The 12,691-nt window shown below is 46.8% G+C and overlaps 1 protein-coding gene across 2 annotated transcripts in view; it reads left to right on the plus strand.

Annotated features, from left to right (window-relative positions):
- Positions 1-396: 396 nt before the first annotated feature.
- CHN1 (chimerin 1) overlaps positions 397-12,691 on the plus strand; it is a 452,576-nt gene continuing 440,281 nt past the window's right edge. The window contains exons 1-2 of one of the 2 annotated variants that reach the window (XM_069616144.1): positions 397-731; positions 840-942. In XM_069616144.1, the coding sequence (XP_069472245.1) occupies positions 924-942 (19 nt within the window). In that variant the 5' untranslated portion in view covers positions 397-731; positions 840-923. The remainder of the gene's footprint in view (positions 732-839; positions 943-12,691) is intronic. The other variant, XM_069616145.1, reaches the window with a different exon arrangement.

Genomic DNA, 12,691 nt, shown 5'->3' on the forward strand with positions numbered 1-12,691 from the left:
TAATACCACTACGGCAGTGCCTGGCAGGTGCCTTTCCCATGCCTTCACAAAAGCCTAAACTGTTGGCATTGCCAGTGCTTGTTTGTATATGTAATGTAAGTTCATGTGAACTGGTCTTGTGTAATACACCTTCTGCCAATTTGCAAGCTTGGCGCAAAATGAAAAATGCAAAGACTAGATGTAATATGTTATTGTTTTGTAAACAAAAGGTACAGACCAGTAGCAGTAAGATATTCATATTTAGTATAATTTGCAGATACTGTCAAATATAAAAGTTTTAAGGTTAAATGTTCTGAATGGGGAACATATTAGTCTGTAAAAAAAAAAAAAAAAAAAACCTGTTGGATTTTTCAATGAAGGGTTCGTGTAAAATTCGACGAACCAGGAAAATGATTTGTTAGTGAAGACAGACATTCACACGTCCCCAGTGGCACCAAAAACCCTAAGTGAGCTACAGCAATGAATGACCCCTGTGACATACGGAATGGGAGGAGAACCGGGTGCTGTTGTCCTGGTAACGCAGCAGCAGCGCCGCAGCAGGATGTCAGGCGGTCATGTGCTGAAGCAAGATGGCTGCCCAGAACCTGGGTGATGTGGTGTGAGTGCGTGTGCAGGCGTCAGCCCGAAAGTGAGTGTCCGATCCTTGTCGCCACACCCGTGCAGCGGCCAATGCGTAGAGCACAGTCAGGAGCTGCTGCGCACCCCCCAGCCCCTTCTCGCCACCCGCGATCGTAAGTACTACTGATGTTTAAAGAGCTGCACCGCTGAGCTTGCGCTGCGCACCCTGACACGAACACTCCTTTGTGTGCTGACTTGTCTGTAACTTTGTGTTGTTGCAGCATTTCTTGCCGCGAGGACGGGGTGAGCGCTTCTCCCAGATACTAGACAACGGGGATCTTCAAGCCCGAAGCCACCTCTTTATCATGGCTCTCACGCTGTTTGGTAAGTCAGGCACGTTAAAAAAAATAATGTAATTACAACCGCCGTGATTGTGCTCGCGGTGGTAATTTTGCTGCAGTGACTGCGTGTGTCATACAGATAATGTCTGCTGTTCCCGTGTGATCATACAACTGTTCTGCATAGCGGTTGCCAGAAGAGAAAGCTCCTTCCCATTGTTTCCTCCAGGCAGAGCCCAGTGGGCGTGTGCCTGTTCTGCTAATTTTAGTAATGCTGTTGCGGGTGCACAGAATCTAAATCGGATGTTTCCCTGCAGCAATAAATCCTAAATTCTAATCGCTGGTGGCTCGTTATGGCACGCTTCTGCGTGTGAGCTATTTCATGGAGTACTGCAGACGTGTTTTTGTCAGGCCACTTAAACAGCGTTTATGGGTGTCATTGACTGGCAGTTTATTGGGAGCTCAAATAAGTGCTTGTGTTCATGTTATGTTTATTTCGGGACGTGCATCTTTTGTGTACAATGCAATGGTCTCTAAAGAGCTTTCCTTTAAACCGCTTTATCACTCCTTTAGTGATTATGAAAAGTCTCTGAGCTACTTTCATTTTCTCCACCACGGAAATCCACGGGGCCAGATTCTGATGCATAGCGCTTAGAAGCAACGTTTAGTTAGGCCAGTTGGTTGCTTCACCCGTCTGTTGTTTGGCAGAAATAAATGGCCAAGAGGGAGTTATATTATTTTAGTAATGGGGCCTGTTTCACAAAAGCGTTTTGGAATGTCATTGGAAGACACTTTGTTAATCAGGCCCGTGGTGTTTTTGACAGAAATAAAAACCGGATGTCACGTTCCTGATGTACCGGCATGAGGTATTGCAGCTTTTTCTAAAACTGTGCATCCGGTTTTTACACAGTGAAAATGTATTCTTTACAAGGCGGGGCTATCCCCTACTCTTTGGCCGCTTACATAATTCCAGTAAACATGTATACCATTTCCTACCCTGCTTACTCCAATGATAGAGACAGAGACTTTCTGAAAGTTGGAAACATATATAACATTTTATTGGAAAAAACATATGGTTGCATAATTTGGCGTCATCTTATGAGGCCCCCCCTCCCCCCCCATCCCTGCTCAGGTCTTATGACTGCCTGGCACCATGGTCCTTAGCCGGGTGGCTCTGCCAATCCCGCCTTACGAAAGTCCCATGTCTAAAAGCCTGTGAGCCATCTCACACCATTCCGTTCTTGCGAGAACGGCCCGCCCTGGGTTCCACTGCACGTTCAGTCATTCCTCCAGAGAGTATGGAGCGAATAAGGCCACTGCGTTGGTTGTTGAGGAGTCCCAACCGCCCCTAGTGGAATCGGCGCCCGTGTCACCCCATCCTGCCTGAAGCAGCCAGTGGTTGTAGCTCATGGCCCAGCCGCAGCGTGCCTCCTTCTCCGGGACAGCCCTGGTAACTCCGCCTGCGACAGAAAAATGTGTTTTACATTTAATGCCACCATCACCTATGGAAAACAATGTGTTAAAAAAAAACATTCCTACAGTGCCACCAACACCTTATAAAAACAATTTCGTGTTCAAAAGACTTCTTATTCCTCCTGCAACTACCATCTGTAAGTCCCCTCGACCCAACCCGTGATCCTCTGTTTCCTCTCGCAGTCTCCTCAAAGCTTGGGTGGGAGGGTGGTTGTCGCTGCTGCCAGGGCTGAATGAGAGGCCTTGCTCTCTCTGCCCTGGCTATTTAAGCCCCCCGAGGTGCCGGCTGTTTCCGGCCGGACCCCCGAGGGCACCCTGACTGCATCCTCCCTAGAGGAGGCGAGCCCACGCAGGGGACGGCCAGAGGGGTGGCCCGCTATGTGTGCTGCGCCTCTAGCTCCCCCTGCGTGGGCTGGCGCACCTGCTTAGCGCATGTTAAAAGGGAGTCACTGAGGAGGTCCGTGACCCAATAGAGTTAAGAGGCCACCGACAAAGTTGCTTTATTAGGTCTCGGATCACCAGGTGACTTGCTGCAGTATCTTGTTCCATACTGTAGGGGGCATGTCATCACTTATAATACATGCCAACACACTCTCGTACTCCTTAATACTTAGCCGCCGCTGTTTTGAATGTAAGAGATCTTCCAGTGGTGACGCGTGTATTCAATGTGGAATGCAGGGTGCACACATTAAAGTGGTAAGCTACTAGCGAGCCATAAAAAAAGCCACTCGCCCACTCAATTCTACACATACAGACGACATCATTTTTTAACTCGCCAAGTCAAATTTCACAATCCAATGGCAAGTGCACATTTGGTACCTTGTAGAATGTTTGGATTTAAATCTAATGTGTTGCTGAGAATTAGTTTAAACAGTTTATTAAAATGCATCGAAAAAGATTTTGTGCTTTAAAACGAGCAATAATGCACCAAGATTTTTGCTCTGACGTGTGGAACTGGAGCGGTACACACCATAAACATACTGCCCTAAACAGTTCCTTATACGTGTAAAGTGTCACAGAAAGCTATTTTACAAAAAAGTAATTTTGAAAAGCTTGCCATGGCTGTACGTGCTGTAGTGACAGACGGACTTCTTCGAGCAGCCGGTGTGAAGTCACAACTCAAATTGTAATAACTGACCACAGAGTAGTGATGTTACTCATGTTACAAGTCGGCAGCGATGACTCAACTAGTTTGCAATAAGAACATGCATTTACAGGCTGCCGCATTTACAGGCTGCCAGTTATTCTTTCAAAATAATGGTCAAGATCCATGCAAGGACACGTTCAGAGTGATTGCAAAATCAAGTCCCGTACTGAAACTACAACGAAGAAACCTTAATTAAAAAGCCAGAAGTGGGGTTCACCCACCTGCCTACAGAACTGAAAGTTGGGCCAGAACACATAGTGGCACTTACACCAGCAGCCACCCAACGGTTCCCTGTTCCACCATGAAGCCATGCACCCTTTTTATCCTACTGCTCCCCCTGGATGGGTAGATTATATGGTTCCCCCCTAGCTTTGTGGCTCCATGTGGAACTGCTCCCTCTGGACAACGTCACTGGAAGGTGCTGTGGTCCCCAGGCAACCACGTTTTATGGAACGAGGGGAGCAGTGTCCCATCTTGTTTTAATGGCCATGCTGCCCCTCACCCAACCCCAAGTCTCCTTCTTCCCTGCTCGCATCAAGTGTGGAACCAGGCAAAAAATAATAGTACTCTCACCCTGGTACAAGAAGACAAAGGGAATGTAACCCAGGTATAGGTTGGGTTATGTCGTTCTTTCAATCAGAAGTCAAAGGTACAGCATAAAACTACTGCAAGATGGTGGGCTTCTAGTATGTTCCCCTTTATTACTATAGAAAGTAGTATAACGGGAGCTCACAGCTTACCCCATCGGCATCGGGGCCTGACTGGGTAGGTCATGTTGGTGACTCCCAAATAGAGTCCAGGTGGATGGTACTGCACTGGTGGAGGAGTCAGCTTGCTAACATCTGCAAACAAAAATTCACAATTGCATACCTCGCTGTTCAAGGTGGACTTACCGGCATAGTGTGCACATGATTAGAGAAAAAAAAAACGTGCCCTTTTCAGTCAAAACGCTGTGTCCTTGCTTATTTTGGCAGGGCATGGGAAAGTCGTCTTGGGATACACTAAGACTGTGTTCTGAACACTGCAGCTTAGATTGTCTGGTTGCCCTGACAGTTTGGAGGACACAAGCCGCACCCTCGATGTGCTTCTTCTGATGAACAGAAGCAGTGTCATTGTTAAATTGACCTCCTGAATGGGTACTAAGCGAATAAAACGATATGAACAATTGTTATATTCAAAGACCAATTGCCAGAGGTTGAGATCAATTCTAAACCTTCCAGACATCACCTCTTTTGTTTTGCTGTAAACTACTGATTTCCCATACTAACGTTATTGAAAGTCAAGATTATATTAAAGACACAGAAGCAAAGGATTATGCTTTATGCTTTCTTTACTTAAAACTCGAGCAGCATTGAAATCAATTACAAACCATATACAAATGTAGACATTAAAAACTACATTTCCCAGATAGTCTTTTTGTAGTCCATTTTTGATATGTCAACTAAACCACATGACCTTTTTAACCAATCTTATGGCACCAGGTCCCTTCTCTTCCTTTACATTCCTCTGTCCTTCCTCTTTCTTTGTCTGTCTCTAACTTCAACTTCTGTGCCCCAACCAGCAGAGACTGCATTCTTTCTTGGCCTTCTCTTTCCCTGTTCATGTTCCTGTATTCTTCACCGCTGTTCCTGTAGAGTAATCAAACAACAAGCTGAGGCTAGCTGTGATAGGGTGGGCTATCGTTATGCCACCACAAAGTTTCATCTTTAGTATCTCTTATGGCATATGCATTGTCTGTCACAAATCCTCTAAACCAAATATACATTACATGTCTGTCCCAAATCCCATATAACAATTGCTCGGGTGGGATATCCTCCTTTTACGTGTCTTTTAATAGAATCTTGACTTTCTATAACGTTCGTGTGGAGAATCTGTTTCTATGACAAGACCAGAGGCTCGGATTATGCTTGTTCAAAGCTTACCACCAATGCAGACATCCCCGCTATTCTTCTAAAATAAAAATGTTTAAACGTTGACTCCCTAGAGTAGTCTGCTGCCTTTACGATGTCTTCCATACTAGCCCCTGCGTTATATGCCTTAGACGCCATAGCTCCTCTAATGGAATGCGCCCCGTAAGTTTCAATGTCTGCCTGCAGCATACACCATCTAACCCATCTTGCTAGGGTTGCTCCTGCTACAGCCTTGAATGGTTTCCTTAGTGTAATGAACAATTGTTACTCCTGTAGCTCCAAGAGTACCCATCATCTATTTGTACTTTTTCAGACACCGGACTGGACACCATTTTCGTAGGTCTGGAAAAGCTGAGTAGGCAACAGTTCTGATACCTGTCTTAGTTCTCTTGTTAATGTGAAACATGAACCCCGAAGGTGTAAAGGAGCTCCTGTCTATTTCGAGTGCTCTTACGTCTGACACTCTTTTGCAAGATATGGGGCAGAGCATTGTAGTGAGCATTGCCGATATTGCTTCTCTGGTAAAGTGCTAATTGTCTGGCCAGTTATTAAACATATTCAGGACTGTATTCATGTCTCATGTCTGTGAGTATTTGTGTAACGGTGGTCTTAAAAGTCTCACTCCTCTGAGGAGTCTACATGCAAGTGGGTGTTGCCCTACCGCCATGTCCTCTATCTTAGGCTGGCCGGCAGAAATGGCTAATCTACATGTGTGCCTTGTGCTGCCAAAGCCCCTAGGAAATTCACTATCTGCGTTACATCTGCTCAGTGGGATGTATGTGCCGTTCCACACACCAGCTTCTCCACCTTATCTGTGGGCCTTTCTGGTACCTGGTGTCCACGCTTCCTGGATAAACATTTTAGCATCTCCCGAAAGTCCTGGCTTTTGCCACGCTGCACGGAAATCGCCCACGCAATTGGTCTCAATTCCTCTTCCTGCTTCAGTGGGTGCTTTCCCCCCCACCGCTGGATTCGGAATCAGTTCCTGATCTGGGGCAGCACCAGAGGTTTATCGATTGACAATTCGAGAAAGTCCGGGAACCATACCGTCCTCCAGTCTGGTGTTAACTAAAATTGTCACCTGCTGTCTCCTGACCTGTGCTATCGCTCTCGGAATCATTGCAACTGGAGGAAACGGGTATTCCTTGTCTGGTCCCCACTCTTGTCGAAATGCGTCTGTTGCCTCCGCTACTGAATCCGGCCTCCAGCTGAAGAATCGCTTCAGCTGCCTGTTCAGCTTGGATGCAAATAGATCTGTCTTACATGGCCCTCTCGTTCCCATTAAGGATGCAAATACTACCCTGTCTAGTTGCCAATCGCTGGCATCTCTCAGGTGTCTTGAATTCCAGTCTGCCACTTCGTTCTGCAGACCCGGGAGATACTCTGCTGTAATGCTGATCTTGTTCTCTAGGCACATGTGCCTGTAATCCATTGCCAGCTCTGCTGGCATCTTGGACTTCGTCCCACCCAGCCCGTTTATGTAACGTACTGCTGAGACGTTGTCCATCTTTAGAAGTACGCAACAGTTCACCTTGAACTGGGTCCAGCATCTCACTGCAAAGGACCCCGCCATCAGCTCCAGACAATTCTTTGTTTTGTTTTGTTTGTTTATTTATTTGGAATGCGTGCCAGACCCAAGGGTAACCGGGCGCAGCAAAGAGAATATGCAGAGCTTACAATGTTACATGGAATTACAGGGTTACAAGATTTACAATAGTGAAGAGATAGGTATGTACAAACTTAGCAGGATGCAGATCTGATCAAGAGTTTAAGGCACTAATGTCAGGCGAAGCAGTAAGTTATATACAGTGTTACTATCATTATTTACATTTGTGGTATAACTCTAATAATACATATATACAGTTCAGATATAGTAGCACAACAAAGGTATCTAGCAGTGCATTACATATTATTGTCATTGAAGTGTTTGATGATATTCTTTCTAAAGTATGAGAAAGGTTGGTCTGTTCTCAAGTTGTGTGGCAGAGCATTCCACCATTTAGCAGCTAGCACAGGGAAGCTGATACTGCTAATTTTAGCAAGTTTAAATCTGGGTACTACCAGGCAGTTGGAATTGGGGTTTCTTGTTGGTCTACTAGAGGTTTTATTTTTATTTTGTCCATCAGGTAGCTGGGAGCAGCGTTATTGAGAGCTTTGTGTGTCAGGGAGATCATTTTTAAGTGGATTTTATTGTCGGTGGAGAGCCATTTATATTGATGTCTGATGGAGGAGATATGTTCCCTTTTATTTATGCAGAGAGCAGCTCTTAAGGTGTTATTTTGTAGGATTTGTAATCTTTTAGTGATGGCTTTGTTGGCACCACTGTAAAGGGCATTGCAATAATCAAGTCGGGATAATATTAAGGCTCTCGTCAGGATCATGCAACTATCATTAGATAAGAAGGGCTTACCTGCTCTTATTAATTTACAGGTATATGCTGTGGTGGAAGCTAAGGAGTTAACTTGTTTGGTAAAGGACATGGTGGAATCAAGATAGAAACCTAGTGTTTTTACTTCCCTCGAGACTTTGATGCTATTGCCGTCTATGTTGAACATGGAGTAGTCCGTGCCTAACTTGTTGATATTAGCCTGCGTACCCAAGATAATCAGCTCTGTCTCATCATCATTCAGGCAGAGGCCATGGGATGCCATCCACGCCTGAATGAGGTACACCCTATTCACCAACTCACTGTCCTCGCTTTTGACCAGGCCTATCAATTGATGTGAAGCTCCAGTTCCTTCCCTGGCCACCTGCCTCCCATTGCCATCTCTTCACACCGGGCACCCCAGCACCAACAGCTGGCACCTGATTCTATGATGAGGTCCGGGGATGAGCCAAATATCACTCTCACATTTCAGGCCTCCATGTGTCTGAACCACCACCATAGTTCTCTCCTCGCCTCTGAGGAGATTGGTACTCTCTGTTCGTATGATAAAGCTTTTTGAAGGTGTTGGATCTTCAGGTGTTGAAGAGGTCTGTAGTGTAGTGGCCCCGGGAAGATCACCTGAATGGAAGATGCTAGTCTCCTTAGTAGTCTGGCTAGCTCCCTGAGCGTTAACTCTTCTTTTGCTATTATAGAACTGATTTCTATCTTGATCGCATACACTTTTTCTATCGGTAGGCTCAGTGTGGCTGTTCTCATGTCTATCACGAATCCTCAGAACTCTATTGTCTGTACTGGTTCCAAAGCAGATTTCTCCCAATTTATTAGGAAGCCCAGCTCCTGCAATAGTTTGATTGTTTTCCCTGATTGTTCTACCAGTCTCCTCCTGTCTTGTCCCATCAGACATAAATCATAAGTGTATACTATCGGTCTGATGCCTTGTTCTCTGAGGTGACCCACTACTGTCTGCATTAACTTCATAAAGGCCTAAGGCGATGATGCTAGACCAAATGGGAGACATGTGAATTCCCACTTCTGGCCTCCCCACCAAAATTGTAGGAATCTTTAATATTTCTTTGCTATTGGGATCATCGGATATGCATCTTTCAGGTCTATCCTGACTAACCAGTCTTCCCTCTGCAACACGTCCCTTAAGAGATGGATCCCTTCCATCTTGAAATGCCTGTATACTTTCAATGCGTTCAAACATCTCAAGTTTACCAATAGTCTCTGCTTATTTTTGCCTTTGACCAAGAACATATTGCCCACAAACCCATTTGACGAGTCGGACACTAGAGCAATGGCACCTTTCTTTTCTAGTTCCACTATCTCCTTGGTTAATAACTTTTTGTCTTCTTCAGTGAGCCTTATAAGCCTTGGGTATTCTGTTTTGTACTGGTTCCTGCCGGAATGCTAGATGGAAACCCTGTATTGTTTGTTTGACCCATGTATCTCCCGATAACTCTCTCCACCGTTCTAAGAACTGTGCTGTTCTCCCCCTCCCCACTATCACTGGGACCCTTGCTGCCACCTGGTGATTGTGTACGTTTGTGCCCAGTCTCACCTGTGTTTTGTTGGCCTCTGTTATTGCCTCTCCAGCCTCTGCCTCTACCCCTTCCTCTTGACTGAAAGAAGGGGTTGGGTCTGCGCTATGGATACCTCACCCATTTCCTCCTCCTCCCTGTCGTTTCCTTTTCTTGGCAGCCTTATGCTTGTCAGGAGGGCTCGGGGATGATATATTATGCTCTTCTGAGCTTTCCTCAGACGTTTCGTCCCCCTCTTCCTCCTCCAAGTCCTCTGACCTCACTCTTTTCTCACCACCTCTCCTCTTCCGTGGTGTGCCTCGGGGGATTCGGCTGCTCTGGGCCTTTCAGGCATTCTTTCTTACCCCTTGCCCCTCTCGGTATCTCTCTGGGGCTTCTCCCTTCAGCGCCTCCATCCCTTCGGAGAAAGTAATAAGGTCCTCCACCAAGCTCCTACCTTGTGATAGTTTCCCCCCCCCCCAAACCTGCTCCCAGTACACACTGTACTGCTTGGTCCTTGTTGGACGCTGTCCACTGCCTGCTAGTATGGGGTTCTTTGAATTCCTCGCCAGAGCTGTGCATTTTTTCAGGGTTCTTGGACCTGTAACTGTCTTAGATTTGCGGCTTAAGTGGACCTGGGTTAATTATTATATCATTTTATCTTGGGTCTGTGCCCGTACTCTCTGCATAGCACTTTCCAGATGACACCTGCTGCCTCCTTTGTCTGTAGGAGAAATTCCTTTCCACTGACTTGATTCTTGTCAGTAACTTTATTGGCCACCAGGTGGCGTTGTGATAAACTTTGCGGACTCTTCGTGTCAGCTTTTGAGCAGATCTTGCTCCGTTGCGCTGTGGTGCGTTCTTCGATCTTAATATGCAATGTTTTTCTGTTGATATTAACTTCCTCGCCAGAGTTTTTATTCCTCGTTCCTCTCCGTTTTGGAATTCGATCCCAGAGCGCTGGAACCTCAATTGGTCCTGTCGCGCTCAGGATCGCTTCCTGAGCTTTGTAGTTCCCCATCTCAAAGTAGGGTAACGTTGCGCTCGCTGTAGCTGTCAGCCCCGTCGCAAAGTCCCATCAAGGTAAATTAACCTTTTTATTGCATGCGGATATGCTCCTCCAATAATTCCTACACGTCGTGCGTGCGCGCGCACTGTTCAAATATATATTTCAATCTATCTAATCAGTTTCTCATCCCAATACAAATAAGGTCGTAATAAATTGAAAACACTTATCTGGTTGCCTGAGCAGCAAAGAGAGGAAAGACAGAGGAGGCTGATCCGGTTGTTCAGGTTGCATCGGGTAACCTTGGGTTTGATACTCATCGATGGCTCTGATGTACCGCCTCTGTCCCCCTCCTGGTTGGCCGAATCTGGGCTGGTGGTAGTGTGGGGACGGCGGACGGAAAGGCATCCTGGCCTGTGTGAGGGGTCTCACCGGCGGGAATGGTATGCCCTCCCGGCATACGGACTGGAAGTGGCCCTCTCTCCCGCAATTCGAGCATCGTTGTGATAGCGCTGGACACGCTCCGGCATGGGGGAACGACATCCCACATCGATAACACTGCCGCTGTAGACGAGGAGCTTGCATGGGCTGCGTCCTGTACGGGTATGAGCCTCTATCTCCCGGGCGGGATGGCTGCAGCGCCGCGACGGTTTCAGCAGTGTCCAATTTGGGGTGGGCCGGATTGCACATGGATGTGGCCTGGGCATCCACCCTCTCGTGAATGCGGGCTAGTTCGCTCACCTCTTGGATAGTGAGAGGTTTCTTCAGGAGCTGTTTCTTGAGGGCCGGAGACAGGCACCCTTCGATGACCCTCAGCCTAATGGCTTCTTCCAGTGAATACGCGTCAAATTGACAGTTCGCTCCTTTTACCCGAAGGCGGGTGATGAACTCATCTACCGTCTCTTGTGGCATTTGGGTGCACTTGTTGAATAAGTAGCGTTCATAGTCACGGTTGACTTCAATTATGAGGAGCTTGTCTAGCGCCTTAATCAAGTTCTTGAAGGTGTTTTGTTCTGCAGCGGGAATCGTTTTCACCACGGTTTTGATCTCTCCCCCCACCAGGTTGAGGAAAATGTCCCTGATGTTGGGCGATTCGCCATCGCCGGACCCCCGTACGTAGTGTTGAAAATCTTCCATCCAGTCAGTCCATCGCGGCCCTTTTGTGGACACTGGGGTCATGGTGAAAGGTGGGGGTAGGCGTAGTTGAATCGGTTGCGTCGCACGGGGCAGTTGAGGTGAGCTGGGCCCGGACCCTGAGGTGGAGCCCCTTCTGCTCATGGCGATGTGCGACGGTAGCTCGTCGGGAGGAGATGAGTCAGGCCGTGGCGTACTTCAGTTGCCGGAGTGCACGTGGTAAAAATCCCCGATGTAGCGGAAAGAGGAAGGTGGTGGCACGTGTGCGGCCACCGAAGGAGCAGGAGGAGGTGCATGCGGCGGAGGAGCCGGTAGGCCTGCCGAGCACGAGCGTGGCGGATTGCCGAGGAGGAGGACTCCGCGGTGCGCACTGGAAGACCTCGTCGCCAGTGTTACCCTCTCAGAAGGGCCAGTAAGGAGGACGCGCACACGGAGTGGATGTAACAACTTCTTTATTCATCTAATCTCTAACAGGAACTGGCGCCTTCGCGCCTTACCCAGAACTCCCCGTTTCTCCTTCCCGCTCCCCAATACAATAACTCCGCCTCCCCAACGGCGGGGGCTGCACTCATTAACTCTCGAGTGCCTGGCAACAATATACAGGAAGAAAAAGGGACATGGTGCAACAAGATTGGTTAAAAATGTCATGTAGTTTAGTTGACGTATCAAAAATGGGCTACACACAAAGACTATATTTGGGAAATGTAGTTTTTAATGTGTACATTTTTATATGGTTTGTAATTGGTTTCAGTGCTGCGCGAAGTAAACCGAGAAAGCATAAAGCATAATCCGAGCCTCCGGTCTTGATGTAGCTTTCAAAGAGCCTCATTACAATTCTAATACACTGCTCCATCCTTGCATAATATTTCCAGTTAGTCCAATAAGAGTTATACAAACTTGCATTTTGTGTGACTTTCTGTCAGGGCTTTGTATGGTACATTTTTGTGTGTGTGTGTTCTTTTTTTAAATTTATTTTTTATCTGTGAGTGCCATTGAGGGGGTCTCCTCATTTGCAATGAGCGTGATAATCTCTTTAATTAAATGTACAACTTGATGACAAATAATATTTAAAAGTTACAATTATTCTAGACTGAAACGCAGTCCTTGACCAGACTGAATACAGAGAAAGCAGGCTGCCGAAGTTGCTGACAGATTGAATGTTTATAGAAGCGATATTTGTTTGGCTTGATTTTAGGACTTGAATTTTTTTGCATTTTCC

This window comes from Ambystoma mexicanum, chromosome 9 (assembly GCF_040938575.1).
Source record: "Ambystoma mexicanum isolate Mex_15411 chromosome 9, UKY_AmexF1_1, whole genome shotgun sequence".
NCBI lineage: Eukaryota > Metazoa > Chordata > Amphibia > Caudata > Ambystomatidae > Ambystoma > Ambystoma mexicanum.